This window comes from Chrysochloris asiatica, unplaced genomic scaffold, assembly GCF_000296735.1.
Source record: "Chrysochloris asiatica unplaced genomic scaffold, ChrAsi1.0 scaffold00242, whole genome shotgun sequence".
NCBI lineage: Eukaryota > Metazoa > Chordata > Mammalia > Afrosoricida > Chrysochloridae > Chrysochloris > Chrysochloris asiatica.
This window is the reverse complement of record NW_006408760.1, coordinates 3,187,510-3,202,830: the sequence shown is the minus strand read 5'-3', so window position 1 is coordinate 3,202,830 and position 15,321 is coordinate 3,187,510. Positions and strand designations below refer to the sequence as shown.

Genomic DNA, 15,321 nt, shown 5'->3' with positions numbered 1-15,321 from the left:
GAGGAAGCTGGGCACAGGGTGACTGGTTATGAGGGTTGTTGCTAATAATGCTGGTCTGGCGGCTCTTCAGGTTTTGAGCTGGGCCTGCCTGAATTCAGGCACCAAAGTGGCTCAGTTGGCCCTTGCCTCACACTAGTGTGGGTTACAACCATGCTGCTCCGAACCCTCAGAGAGCAAGGCCTGCATTGGGGGTGGATTAAGGTGGGAATTGGCCACAACTCTGGTCACCAGGGCCGCTTTCTGTCACCAAAGCTGCTCATGAAGGTTCAACATGGTCATACTCTGTCTGGCTGGCTGTTTACCATTCTCCCTCTCTCACCACCCCTGCTCAGCTTCTCCTCCCAGAAAACTCTCAAAGCCACGTCTCTAACCTTTCCTCTGAAGTTCAGGGCTCCAGGGTTTTCATCAGTGTCTGTTTCATTTGCTCTCTCATTTGGCCTAGACTGCCATCTTGACAGAAGTCTCTGTAATTTACTTTTTTTAATAACACAAAAGTGATTCGAGTTAGAATCAGGTAAGGAGTCCCTGGGTGACACTATTAACCAGAAAGTTGACATTTTAAACCAATACCTTGAAAGAAAGACCAGGCAACCTACTGCTGAAAAATTAGTCACTGAAAAACCGTTTGGAACACGGTTATACCGTGACACACACAGGCCACCATGAATTGGGATTTACTTAAAGGAAATTAGTTTTTTCTCTTTCCCCTACTTGAGTAGGATCAAATTAACCTAACAAAGAAATCCCTATTTCCAACCTGCATTTTATCCACCGGTATATAGGTTAGGATTCCAACACATGTTGTCACAAATCAAATATAGTTTTAATTATATTTGGATATTCAGTATAATTCTTTGTGAACATTTCAAACTTTGCACATAAAGTCCCCTTTGACAAAGCTCCCCTCTCACTCCCATTCTCAAAGTGTCCACTGTTCCTGTGTTCTTTAATACCTCTTGTTAACATCTAGATACATACATGCATCCCCAGAAGAAAAATCATTTTCTGAAACCCAGATGGAACTCTATTGTACAAGTCATTCATTTTGTCTCGAACCTGTCTTGCCCACTCCAACAGTTGTCTTGGCGATCTTTCCACGTCTGCACACATGAGTTCACCTTGTTTCTTCTAATGTTTGCATTTTAATGCCATGGTTTTCCAACTGACAGATACTAGGGTTATTCACAGCATTGCATCAGGACAAACAAAACTATAAGGAACATTCATGCTATGGGACAGGCACCTTTTCCATTAAAAAACCAGATTGTTTAATGATGACTATAACTTCGGACATATTGTCAGGAGGGACCAGTCGCTGGAGAAGTATATCATGTTTGGTAAGGTGGAGGGTCAGAAAAGAAGAGGAAGACCCCCAATGAGATGGATTGGCCAAATGGCAGCATCAATGAAATCAAGCGTGGCAACAGTAGTGAGGTTGGCCCAGGATCGGGCGGTGTTTCATTCTGCTGTGCATAAGGTTGCTATGAGTCAGTGCCGACTTGATGGCACCTAACAACAACAACATAACTTACTTCCCAATGGTTCAGAAAAAAAATATGGAAAGAGAAGAAACCAAATGTGGCAAGTATTATCAACTGGTGATTTTGGATGAAGATACTCAGGAATTACTTGTTTTGTATTTGCAACTTTTCTGGAGTTTGAAATGACAGTCGGTCCTCATAATTCTTGGGTTCTGTACTCATTTATGATTTTCCATACTCAGCTAAAATTTATTTTTGCTTATGGTTATTTGTGGACATGTAAAGAGTTGCAATGCAAAGTTGCAAATATTCCAGAACACTTAATTGTGCTCATGAGGAATCTGTACATAGACCAAAAGGTAGTTGTTTGACTAGAATAAGGGAACACCATTGGCTTAAAATTTGGAAAGGTGTGCACCAGGGCTGTATTCTTTCACCATACTTATTCAATCTGTATGCTTAGCAAATAATCTGAGCAGCTGGATTATTTGAAGAAGAATGTGGAATCAGGATTGAAGGAGGATACATTAACAATCTGCAATACGCAGATGATACAACCTTGCTTGCTGAAAGCAAAGAGGACTTAAAATGCTGATGAAGATCAAAGACCACAACCTTCAGTATGGGTTGTACCTCAGTGTAAAGAAAACAAAAATCCTCACTACTGGATCAATAAACAATATCCATATAAATAGAGAAAGAGTGAAATTTCAAAGACTTCATTTTTCTTGGATCAACCATCAACACTCATGGAAGAAGCAGTCAAGAAATCAAACGATGTATTGCATTAGGCAAATCTGCTGCACAAGACTCTTTAAGTGTTGAGAGCAAAGATGTCAGTTTGAGGTCAAAGGTGCACCTGATCCAAGCTATGGTATTTTCAATAGCCTCATATGCTTGCGAAAGTTGCACAGTGAATAGGGAAGACCATAAAAGAATTGATGCATTTGGGTTATAGTGTTGGAGGAGAATATTGAAAGTCCCAAAGAGTGCCAAAAGAACAAACAGATCTGTGTTGGAAGAAGTACAACTAGAATGCTCCTTAGAGGCCAAGATGGCCAGATTTCAACTCTCATACTTCGGACATATTATCAGAAGGGACAAGTCCCTAGAGAAGTGGAGATAAAGAGGAAGACCCCCAACTAGGTGAAATGGCACAGTGGCAGCAGCAATGGGCTCAAGCATAGCAACGATGTGATATTGGTTCAGGGCCAGGCAGTGTTTCGTTATGTTGTGCATAGGGTCGCTATGAGTTGGTGCTGACTTGATGGCACCTAACGACAACAAAGAGTGTCAGAAATGGAATCATTCAACGTGCATGTTCCCAGCTGAAGTAGAACAAGGCAAAGTTGCTTTCTTGCTTAAGTTCTTAGACAGTAAGGAAGTATTCTTTTTGAGGTCTATGAGTTGTCATTTTTTCTGGTCTTTGTTGTGCTTTTGGTTGGTGATTTTACCATTTCATATGGCCCCTAGTGTAGCGATGAAGTGCTATGTAGTGTTCCTTTTGTGTGTTAGTAAGTTTTGTTGAGGCATGAGTTATACTACTGTTGGTCTTGAGGTCAATGCTAATGGATCAACAACATAATGTATCCAGAAAAGGGAAGAGGACACACACCAGTCTGTTCAAGAGATTGCTCTGAGAAGTACTAAAGTAACATCAATAGCAAGTGATGAAGCTATGGAAGAGATGGAAAAGGAGACACATTTGTAGATTCATGAGATGACAACTGATTAAACAATGCCAATTGTCTTCCTGGTGTGGCACTGTGGGATAAACACTGGATCACAAGATCAGGATGAACCACAAGGTCAGTGGTTCAAACTCACCAGCAACTCCTATGAACCCCTATACAGGATTGTTATGAGTCGGAACTGACTCGACAACACTTAACATCAACAACAACGTCTTCTTGAAGGAGCCCTGGTAGCATAGTGGATTACAAGCTGGGCTGGTAACTGCAAGGTCAATAGTTCAAATCTACCAATTGCTCCATGGGAGAAAGATGAGACTTTCTGCTTCCTTAAAGATTAGCAGCCTCCGAAACCCTAGACAGGGTTGCTATAAGTCGAAACCAACTCTATGGCACTTAACAACAACAACAATTGACTTACTTAGCTCCTTTGCCAACGTGCACTCTGCCATATGCTCCTGCTTGGTTTTCTCAAGAAGTCATGTTTTCCTGACTTACCAGGGCTTTCCCACCTGCAGGTGCAGAAAACTATGCTGGTACTTGTGGAAGACAGAAATGACAATGCTCCTGTCTTCCAGGACATCAACTTCTCCATCAGCATCAATGAGGTAACATGTGTGTTAAATATGTGTGTTGTGGAGTGAGGGGAGGTCATACTGGAAGCACTTCTGAGTGATAAGGATCAGAGGCAGGCATTAAAGGATCCAGGACTGGAAAAAGCACCTTCTAGAAGGGGCAGTTGCAGGAAAAAAATTCAGAGGAAGATGATCTAAGAATAATTTTTACAGTAATAAATATTAGGTGATCAATCAGACTGGATTGGAATGCTTTCAATCGTGAAAGCAAAAGAGATTTTTAAAAAAGAAAGGAACTTATAATCTCATGTGTTGAGAAAATTTAGAGATACTCTGACTTCAGGCATAGCTGGATCCAGGTGCTCAAACCATGTCATCAAGATGTTTTTCTCTACCTCTCAGCTCTGCTTCTCTTGCTGCCTCCATCCTGGGGCTTGATGAAAGAGCATGGTTTTCCCATCTGGTGTTAAAAATGTCCCACCAACTTTGCAGCTTCACAGAAAGAAATGATCTCTTCCTATTAAAGGAGCTCTGGTAGCGTAGTGGTTATGAGTCGGGCTGCCAACCTCAAGGTCAGCAGTTTGAAACTACCAGTGGTTCCATGGAAGAAAGATGAGGCGTTCTGCTCCTGTAAAGATTTAGAGTCTCGGAAACCCTATGCAGGGTCACTATAAGTAGGAACTGACTCCATGGTACTTAACAACAATTGAGTGGCTCCACTGGCCCATTTTGGATCATGGGCACATCCTTGGACCAATCTGGGTGTATGGAATGATCTGATTGGCTAGGTTTGCATCACGGGTTTTCTCTTCTAGCAAAATGAGGCAATTGCCTTGTCCTTCATGGCAGGAGGCCAGAAATGGGGAGCTTCCTAAAGATTGCCAGGCAGCAAACACAACAAACTACATTTGAATTGTCATTGTTTTGTGGTGTGGAAGGCCTCACACTAGGCCAGAGATGAGGCTGGTGAGGTTCAAACAGTCATTCCACAGATTCTAATGGGGAGCCTACTATGTGCCTGGCACTGTCCTGGGTGCTGAAGATACATGAAGAACAAGACAGACCTACCCATTGCCTTCAGCAGCTCATTTTCTAGTGAATAAAGACAATATTCAATGAAACATAGAATGGTGGTGGCTGTGTGCCATCAAGTTGGGTCTAACTCAGGGACCCTATAGAGAAAGTGTATGAGGTTATAAATATTTACAGGAGCAGAAAGTCTCTTCTTTCTCCCATGGAGCAGCTGGTGAATTCAAACTTCTGACCTTTTGGTTGGCAACCCAACACGTAACACAGCACACTACCAGAGCTCCTTGAAATATAGAATAAACGGGATTCTTTCAGATGGTTTTGAGTTCTATGTTGTTATTAAGTGCCGTTGAGTCAGTTCTGACTCATAGCGACCCTGTATAGGGTTTCTGAGGAGCAAGTGGTAGGTTTGAACTGCCGACCTTGTGGCTTACAGTCTAATGCTGATCCTACAGTACTACACAAGAAGTCCTGAGTTCTATGAAGAACATAAAATAGGGTAAAGTGACAGAGAGTGACTGGGGTGGAGGCCACTTTAGGTTGGATAAACAGAAAAGGCTTTTCTGAGTAGATGGTATCTAAGCAGAGACCTGAATGGCAAGAAGGGGCCAGCTCCAGGCTGAGTGTTCTAGGTATAGCCAGGAGGCCAGTGTGACTGGAGGGCAGAGGGTGTGGAAGAGGTGGGGTTAGAGCATAGGGGCCATGGGTGCAATCTGACCATAATCTGGGAATAATAGATAGTCATTGATTTAAATATAAAAATGATGCAGCCAAGTTCAAGATTTTAAAAGATCCCTTTGGCCACCATAAATAAGCAATAAGACTGTGGGCAGGAATTGCAGGGAAGGCTCTCAAGGCAAAGACCTTCTGAAAAGGTCTTCCAGCTCTACAGGGTGCTGTTTGAAACCAATTCTGTCACCAACAGAGAGTCCGCAAGAGTGTTTGGCACTGTTGAGCTAGGTTTGGTTGGAATGATCTCTTATCTGGATTCTGAGAGGCTTGCAAAACAGAAACCAGACCAGGTGGGTTGTGAGGCTTCGTGGGGAGAAAAGCTGAGGACCCTGCTCCCTGCACAACTGTCTCCAGAGACGCCATCCAGTCAGGAGGTCAGGGCAGTAATTGTGGGCTGCCTGTGCTTCAGACCCTATGAAGCACTACCACCTTCCCTGTGGCACAGTTGAAGAAACGGGCTCAAAGAAGGAGGTGACATATTAGGGAGAGGAAGTGAATTTGGACTCACAGGTGACAAGTCTCTTCTTACAGACTCTGCCAGTTAACTCCGTGGTGACTACTGTGAAGGCTGTTGACAAAGACACGGGATATGGTGGCTTGGTGGTGTACTTCATAGAGAAGGTGAGTGTGAAAATGTGTGAGAGAAGGTGGCCACCAGGGGGCAGCATCTCCCCAGACAACCAAAAAGCCCTTGTGCGTAGAGGTGAGTAGTGTGTCTGAGATGGTGCAGCCCTTGGGGATAAGCCTGCCTCTGACCCCATCTGAACATCACTTTCCTAAGGAGGTTTCCCACTGTGGAACGGACTTTTCTCCCCACTGTCTTCCCCCAGCACTCTCTAGGCCCATGATGAAGCCTAGAGTCACATCACCAGGTAGGGCACACTTCCAGCTTCACAGAAGAGGCTCCAAGAGGTTCAAGAGGTGTCTGAACCCAGCTGTCATGATGACAAATATACTGGTTACAACTCCCATTTACACGCACATGCCTTATCCATACGTCATCTCAATGAATACTCCTCACAATACATTGAAGTGATATCCTGAGCCTCACTTCCCAGAAGCTCAGAGAGGTTACATGACTTAGTTAAGATCATATGGCAGAATCTGGATTTGAACCCAGGTCTCTCAATTCTGGGGCCCTCAGGGGCAATCTGCCCGGTGGGAGCCTGATCTGAATGGACTCGTCCCAGGTCCTACCTGACACTGCAGACAACCAGCGCCTCTTCAAGATTCTGGACAATGGCTCCATCATCCTCAATGGACAGCTCAGCTACAACAACAAGAGCGCCTTCTATCAGCTGGAGCTGAAGGCTTGCGTGAGTAGGGTGACAAACCACAAGTGGGGTTGGAGGAGCATGGAGACCCTCAGGACTGGGTCACAGAAGACCTATCTCCCCTCAGGACTCAGGTGAAAATGGCAAGGACAACTCTACCGTCCTGTGCTCCCCCAATGTCTTCCTGTCCATCTCAGTGATTGACCAGCCTGACCTGAGTCCCCAGTTTGTCAGGGATTTTTACATGGCCTCTGTGCCTGAGGATGCACCCCAGGTATGCAGGGGGAACTGGAGGGGTCTTGGTTGACAGAGAAAAGGGTGCAGGCCCTGACCATGCCTCCTTCCAGGGAACCTCTGTGCTGAAGGTGGAGGCCATAGATGGAGACAAAGGCATCGGTGACATGGTGACCTACAACATCTCCAGTGAGGACCTGGGAGCTTGGGCAAGGGGCAGGGTGGGGTTTCTTCAGAGCCACTGGAAGCAGCTGTTCTGCCTGTCTTCTCACCAGACTCCACAAGGCCAGGATGGTTTGGCATTAAGAATGATGGGATCATTATAGTCAACAATTCCCTAGACCGTGAGCAGCTACTGGATGAGGACGAGGAGGTGCAGGTGCAGGTCACGGTGAGTGAGGATTTCACGGCCCCTGCTAGACCCTTATTTCCTTTAATCTCAGTTCTCCCTAAGCACTGCTTCTCTCTGTTCTCTCAGGCCACTGAGAAGAACCCCAATATCTATGGGCAGCACGACAAGGCTAGCATATGGGTCACATTGAGGGTAACAGACGTGAATGACCACAAACCTGAGTTTTACAACTGTACTCTTCCAAACTGCATCTTCACACCCCAAGAGGCCCAAGTCAACTTCATTGGCTCTGTGTATGAGCATGCCTCAGCCCGCATCCCCATTGACAATCTCACCCTGGTGGCTTATGACCCAGACAAGGTAGGCATGGGAAGGTATGGGTGGGGCATGCAGTGGGCAGCGGTGGGCATGACAGTGGGGATGGAGATAGCTGGGGGAGGAAGGGCAGTTGATCATGAACACTAGAGTGTGATAGTGTGGAGAAGTGGGCATGGGGTATGTGAGGATACTCAAGGAGGACACAGGATGATGATGGTGCAGACTAGTAACCAGAGGTAGGAAGTGAGAGTTGTGGATAGCTATGGAAATGCTGTTTCCAACTAAATGATGTTTCATTGATTGATAGGACTATGCTCAGGCTAATACTAGATGGTACTGAATAGAAAAAAGACCGAACAGCAACCAAATCCATGGCTGTTTAGTCAATTGCAACTCATGGTAACCCGATAGGACAGAGTAGAAGCTTTCTATAGGGTTTTTGAAGCTGTAAATCTGTGGAAGCAAAATGCCCCATCTTTCTTCCATGGAGTGTGCAATGGAAGTTGGAAATTAATGGTGGGTGATGTTGAGTGGAATCAAATTTTTACTAGCAGAGTGTGGTGACGGGTGTTAGGTGAGTAGAGGTTGAGTAGCGCTAAGTGCTCAGTGATTTAATACTGAGAATTGGGAGGTGTTGTGTAGTGTTGAGGTCAGGGTGGTCTGAGTGGGTATTGAGTTGTAAGGCACTCTTAAATAGATGCTGATATTGAGTGGTAGGTAATTTGGGTGGTATTGAAAGATAAATAGCTATCGTTGGCATTTAGTATTAGGTTATAGTTGAGTTAATACAAAATGGTTCAGTGGGTTGTAGTAGGTTTCTGGGTGTTGAGTTGGTGGTTGGGTTAATTTTTTTCAAATTGTGGTGAAAATATACACAATATTCTCCAAGCTACAATTTCTAGGAGTCCCTGGATGGTACAGTTAAGTGTTCTACTACTAGCCACTAGCCAAAACGTTGGTGGTACCAGACGTACCTTGGAAGACAGGCCTGGTACTTCCAAAAGATCATAACCTTAAAAACTCGACAGAGCAGTTCTACCCTGCACACATGGGGTCACCAAGAGTTGGAACCAACTCAGTAGCAGCTAGCAACAGCAACAGCAACATATTGATTATATTCTTTATGTTGTGCAACCATTCTTGTTATTATTTGCCAAAATGTTCCATCACCATTAACATGTTCTCTAAGCAAAATCTCCTCCTCCTGTCCTCAAACCCACCAGTCAATCCACAGGAGAAAGTTGTGGCAGTCTGAGTCCATAAAGTTTGCAGTGAGTCCTGGTGTGGCGCTGTGGGTTAATGCGCCAGACTGCAAAGTCGTTTGAACTGCAAAGTTGGTGGTTCAAGTTCACCAGCTGCTCCTCAGAAACCCTAATCAGGGTCACTATGGGTCAGAACCGACTCGACGGCACTTAACAACAACAACAACAACACAGTAGTTATACTGTTTTACATTCTTAACCAGCAATGCTAGCGCCTAATAATCTTTGGTTTCTATATATTTGCTTATCTTATATAAATGAGATCATATAGTATTTGTCCTTTGCGTAAGTTATTTCGCTCAGCATGACATCTTCAAGATTAATCCATGCTGTGGCATGTATCAAGATGCCATTTCTCTTTATGACTGAATAGTATTCCATTGTATGGATATGCTACATTTTGTTTAGCCATTCGTCTGCTGATGGACATTTTGGCAGTTTCCACCATTTGGCTATTGTGAAAAGTGCTGTCATGAACATTGGTACACAGGTTGAAGCCTGCTTTCATTTCTTCAGAGTATATAAATACACATAAGATTGGGATTGCTGAGTCATATGACAATTCTGAGTCACATGACAATTTTTTTAAATGTTTTATTGTGAATTATATGATAGTTTACATGGGAGAACATTAGCTTTATATTCATCCTATTGTATATTGTTTCATTGCCATGGTTACAATCCCCTCCATGCATCATCAACCAACCAAAGGGTATACTCCGCAAGCCTGCCCTACCCTCCCTCCACCCCACCCCCCCCAGGTTGTCAGCACACAGCCCCTCTCCCTCTCTAGGTCTAAAGTCCCCAGACGCACCATCTCCATCTCTCCAACATGACAACTTTTTAAGGAACTGCCAAACGATATCTCACAATGACAGTGCCACTTTACTTTCTCACCAGCAATGAATGATGGTCCCAATTTCTCCACCTCAGCAGTATTTGTTTGTTTCTCTGGCCATTCTAATGGAGTTGAGATAATATCTCATTGCAGTTTTGATTTGTACCTCTCCCTGGTGTGACTCTCTAGAGTAAACATTGGTCCAGCCATTCAAACCCTATACAGTGTCCTTATGAGTCAGAAACGACTCTATGGCACACAACAACAATGGCTAATAGAAGGAGGCCTGTTGCCACAGTGATTGAGTGCTTGGCCGGTATTTGAAAGGTCTGCTGAAGAAATATGTAGCAATCTGCTTCTGTAAAGATTTACAGCGTTAGAAACTCTATGGGCAATTCTTGGTTAACTGAAAGGTCAGTGGTTCAAACCCACAAGTTGATCTTCAGGAGAAAAAGATGGCAGTTTGATTCCATAAAGATTGATGGTGTTGTTAGGTGCTATCACAAAAGTTGGGTCTGACTCATAGTAACCTTATGCACAACAGAACGAAACACTGCCTGGTCCTGCCCCAACTTCACAACCATTGTTATGCTTGAGTCCGTTGCTGCTACCACTGTGCTAATACATCTTGTTTGGGGTTTTCCTCTTTTCACTGACCCTCCACTATACCAAACATGATTTCTTTCCCCAGGGATTGGTCCCTCCTGATAATATGTCTGAAGTATGAGAAATGAGGTCTTGCCATACTAGCCTCTAACGAATATTCTGACTATATTTCTTCCAACACATATGTATTAGTTCTTCTGGCAGGTCACAACACTATAACTGAAATGCATCAATTCTTCTATAGTCTTCTTTACTCATTGTCCAACTTTCACATGCATATGTTGTTGTTGTTGTGAAGTGCCTTCGAGTTGGTCCCGACCCATAGCGACCCTGTACAGGGTTTCCAAGGGTGTAAATCCTTATGGGAGTAGAAAGCCTCATCTTTCTCCCGCGGAGCGGCTGGTAGTTTCGAACCACTGACCTTAAGGTTTGCAGCCTGATTCGTAACCACTACGCTACCAGAGCTGCATGCATATGAGGCTACTGAAAATACCATGGCTTGGGTCAGGCACACCTTAGTCCTCAAATTGATCTTTTTTGCCTAATGCAACATGTTGTTTGATTTCTTGACTGCTGCTTCAATGAGTGTTGTTAGTGGATCCAAGCAAAATGAAGCCTTTGACAACTTCAATTTAGTCTCTATTTATCTTGACATTATTTATTGGTCCAGTGGTGAGGATTTTTGTTTTCTTTACATTGAGGTGCAACCCATACTGAAGGATGTGGTCTCTGATCCTCATCAATAGTTTAAGTCCTCTTCGAAAGCAAGGTAGCATCATCTGCATATGTTAATGAGTCTTCCTCCAATCTTGATGCCACATCCTTCTTCACATAATCCAGTTTTTCAGATTATTTGCTCAGCATACAGATAAAATAAATATGGTGAAAGAATATAACCCTGGCGCACATCTTCCCAGATTTTAAATCATTCAGTGGTTCTTTATTCTGTTCGAATGATTGCCTCTTGGTCTATGTACAGGTTCCTCATGAGCACAATTAAGTGTTCCAGAACACTCATTCTCTGCCATGTTGTCCATAGCTTGTCATGATCCACACAATGGAAAGCCTTTGTATAGTCAATAAAATACAGGCAAACATCTTTCTGGTATTCTCTGTTTTCAGCCAAGATCCATCTGACATCAGCAATGATGGGCCTCATTCCATATCCTTGTCTGAGTCCAGCTCGAACCTCTGGTAGTTCTTTGTGTTTGCAGCCATTTTTATATTATCTTTAGCAAAATTGTACTTGCATGTGATATTAAGTGATATTGTCCAATGATTTCCGCATTCTGGGAAACCCTACAGAGCAATTCTACTCTGTTCTGCTGTTGTTGTTGGGCACCGTTGAGTAGGTTCTGATCGATAGCAAACCTGCGTACAACAACAGAATGCAACACTGCCTGGTCCTGCACCATCCTCACAATGAAGCCACAGCTGCAGTCACTCTGTCCATCTATCTTATTGAGGGTCTTACTCTTTTTCCTTGACGTTCTGCTTTACCAAGCAAGATGTTCTTCTCCAGAGACTGGTAACATGTCCTGAGTATGTGGCATAAAGTCTTAGCATCATTTGTAAGGAGCATTCTGGCTGCATGTCTTCTAAGACAGATTTGTTCGTCCTTTGGACGGTCCATGGCATGCTTATTAGTCTTCTCTAACATCATAATTCAGACATCTATTCTTCTTAAGTCTTCCTTAATTCATTGCTCAGCTTTCCCATGCATATAAAGTGATTGAAAATACCTTGGCTTGTGTCAAGTACACCTTAGTCCTCAAAGTGACATCTTTGCTTATGAACTTTAAACAGGTCTTTTGCAGCAGATTTGCCTAATACAAAATTGGTTGATTTCTTGACTGCTGTTTCCATGGACATTGATTGTGGATACAAGTACAATGAAATCCTTGACAACTCCTGTCTTTCCTGCACTTGTGAGGGTTTTTGTTGTCTTTATGTTGAGGTGTAATCCATACTGAAGGTTGTGTTCTTTGATCTTCATCAGTAAGTATTTCAAATCCTGTTTGTTTTCAGCAAGCAAAGTTACATCATTTTTATATTGCAGATTTTTAAAGAGTTGCCCTCCAATTCTGATGCTTCATTCTTTTTCAACTTCTTAGATTACTTGCTCAGTTTATACATTGAATAAGGATGGTGAAAGGATACAACCCTGATGCTCATCTATCCTGATTTTGAACTATTCAATAGCCCCCAGGTCTTTTCAAACAAGCACTTCTTGGTCTGTGTACAGATGCTGCATGAGTATAATTAAATGTTTTAGAATCCCCATTCTTTGCAATGCTATCCATAATTTGTTATGATCCACACAATTGACTGCCTTTGTGTAGTCAATAAAACACAGGTAAACATTTTTCTGGTATTCTCTGCTTTAAGCCAAAATCATCTGACATCAGCAATGATATACCTCATTCCTTTGTGTAGTCAATAAAACACAGGTAAACATTTTTCTGGTATTCTCTGCTTTAAGCCAAAATCATCTTGACATCAGCAATGATATCCCTCATTCCACATCCTCTTTTGAATCGGCTTGAATTTCTGGCAGTTCCCTGTTGACTTACTATCGCAACTGTCTTTTAATTATCTTCAGCATAATTTTTCTTGCCTGGGATATTAATTATATTGCTTTTAAATTTCTGCATTCTATTGGATCACTTTTCTTTGGAATGGGCAGGAGTATGAATCTTTTCTGGTCAGTTGGCCAGATAGCTGTCTTCTAAATTTCTTGGTATATACAAGTGAGTGCTTCTATCATTGTATCTGCTTTTTGAAACATTTCAGTTGAATTTCCAGGAATTCCTGGAACCTTGTTTTTCTCCAGTGCCTTCAGTGAAGCTTGGAGTTCTTTCCTCATTACCGTTGATTCTTAATCATATGCTGCCTCCTGAAATGATTGAATGTAGACCAATGCTTTTTAATATAGCAACTCGTTATATTCCTTCCATTGTTTTCTGATGCTTCCTGTGTGGTTTAATATTTTGCCCATAGACTCCGTTAATGTTTTAACTTGAAGCTTCAGTTCTTTAAGCCTGAGAAATGCTAGTGTTTTTCCCTTTTGGTTTTCTGTTCTAGGTCTTTATACATTTCATAATAATAATTTACTTTGTCTTCTTGATCTGCCTTTTGAGATCTTCTGGTCAGATCTTTTACTTCATCTCTTCCATTTCCTTTATCTACTCCATGTTCAAGAGGAAGTGTCAGAGTTTATTCAGGAACTCTGCCCTATAAGATCCCCATGAGTCAGAATCAACTCAAAGACAACTGGCTTTTGTGCTTAATGGCTAATGAGGTTAAACATCTTTCCATTGCTGCTTCTTCTTTTTTTTTTTTTTCTAAATGTTTTATTGTGAATTATGTGATAGTTTACATAGGAGAACATTAGCTTTACATTCCTTCTGTCGTATATTGTCTCATTGTCATGGTTACAATCCCCTCCATGCATCGTCAACCAACCAAAGGGTATACCCTACAAGCTTGCCCCCTACACACACACACAGCCCGCCATCTTCAGCACACAGTCCCTCTCCCTTTCTGGATCTAAAGTCCCCAGCTGCTCTTTCCATTGCTTCTTGTCCATTTGAGTATCCTTTTTGGCAAGATGTCCATTCAAGTCCTTTGCATTTTGGGGAGTGGTTATTTGCCTTTCTGTTGTTAACTTGTAGAGGTTTTTAATATATTTTTGACACTAGATCCTTATTGTACATATGATTCCTGAACATTTTCTCTCAATCCGTAGGTTGTCTTTTCATTTTGTTGATAAGATCCTTTGATGAACAAAAGTGTTTTATTTTTATGAGGTCTCATTTATCTATTTATGAATAATTGATGCATTTGAGTTATGGTGTTGGAGGAGAATATTAAAAGTACCACAGATGGCTAAAAGAACAAACCAATCCATGTTGGAAGAAATACAACCAGAATGCTTCTCAGAAGCCAGGGTAGCCAGACATATTGTCAGGAGTGACCAGTCCCTAGAGAAGGACATCATGCTTGGTAAAGTGGAGGGTCGGAGAAAAAAAGGAAGACCCGCAACAACATGGATTAGCACAGTGGCAGCAGCAATGGGCTCAAATGTAGCAACCATTGTGAGGTTGGCCCAGGACTGGGCAGCATTTTGTTCTGTTGTGCATAGGGTTGCTATGAGTCAGAACTGGCTTGATGGTACCTAACAACAACGGCAACAGCAATATTTATCTAGCTTGTCTTTTGCTGCTCATGCTTTTGTTGTCATATCTGATGATCCATTGTTAAAAACAAGGTTCTGCAGCAACACCCCTATCTTTTTCTTTTAAGCATTTTATCATTTTAGTTTTCACATTTGGGTTCTTGGTGGTGGTTGGTTGGTTTTGAGTGGAGGGTGGTGCTGATTAGTGGTTGGTGTTGTGTAGCAGGCAATATTAAGTTAGTGTTTAGTTGGTGTTGTATGACAGGTAGTATGACAGTTGGTATTGGTATTGAATAGAGAGTCGTGTTGGTAGCGGGAAATGTTGGATAGAGTGTGACGTTGTTGTTGTTAAGTGCTTTTGAGTTGATTCAGACTCATAGCAACCCTGTACACGGTTTCCAAGGAGCAACTGGTGAGTTTGAACCACTGATCTTATGGTTGGCAGTCCAGTGCTTCTCCTACAGCGCCACACCAGGATTTGGTGTTGATATTTGGTGGTGGTGGATGGTGAGAGATGGTTATTTTATGGGAGTGAGTCCTGCAGGCTGATCTGTAGCATGGTGATGAATATTTTATGGGGCCCATAGTATGAGTCAGAATTGACTCCATGGCCTACCACCACCACCATAGTGCCTGGAGAAGTCCTCTGATGAGCCACATTTTCTGGGACCGGTAACCAGGCAAGCTTCTTGGCTTTTTTTCCTGCATACTCCATCTTTTTTTTTTTTTTTTTAATTGTGAATTGAGTGAAA

The 15,321-nt window shown here is 42.7% G+C and overlaps 1 protein-coding gene across 1 annotated transcript in view; it reads left to right on the top strand.

Annotated features, from left to right (window-relative positions):
- CDHR2 (cadherin-related family member 2) overlaps positions 1–15,321 on the top strand; it is a 71,788-nt gene that overhangs the window by 18,836 nt on the left and 37,631 nt on the right. The window contains exons 5-11 of the mRNA XM_006873495.1: positions 3,649–3,780; positions 6,040–6,129; positions 6,699–6,824; positions 6,910–7,056; positions 7,130–7,205; positions 7,292–7,407; positions 7,495–7,728. Of these exons, the coding sequence (XP_006873557.1) occupies positions 3,649–3,780; positions 6,040–6,129; positions 6,699–6,824; positions 6,910–7,056; positions 7,130–7,205; positions 7,292–7,407; positions 7,495–7,728 (921 nt within the window). The remainder of the gene's footprint in view (positions 1–3,648; positions 3,781–6,039; positions 6,130–6,698; positions 6,825–6,909; positions 7,057–7,129; positions 7,206–7,291; positions 7,408–7,494; positions 7,729–15,321) is intronic.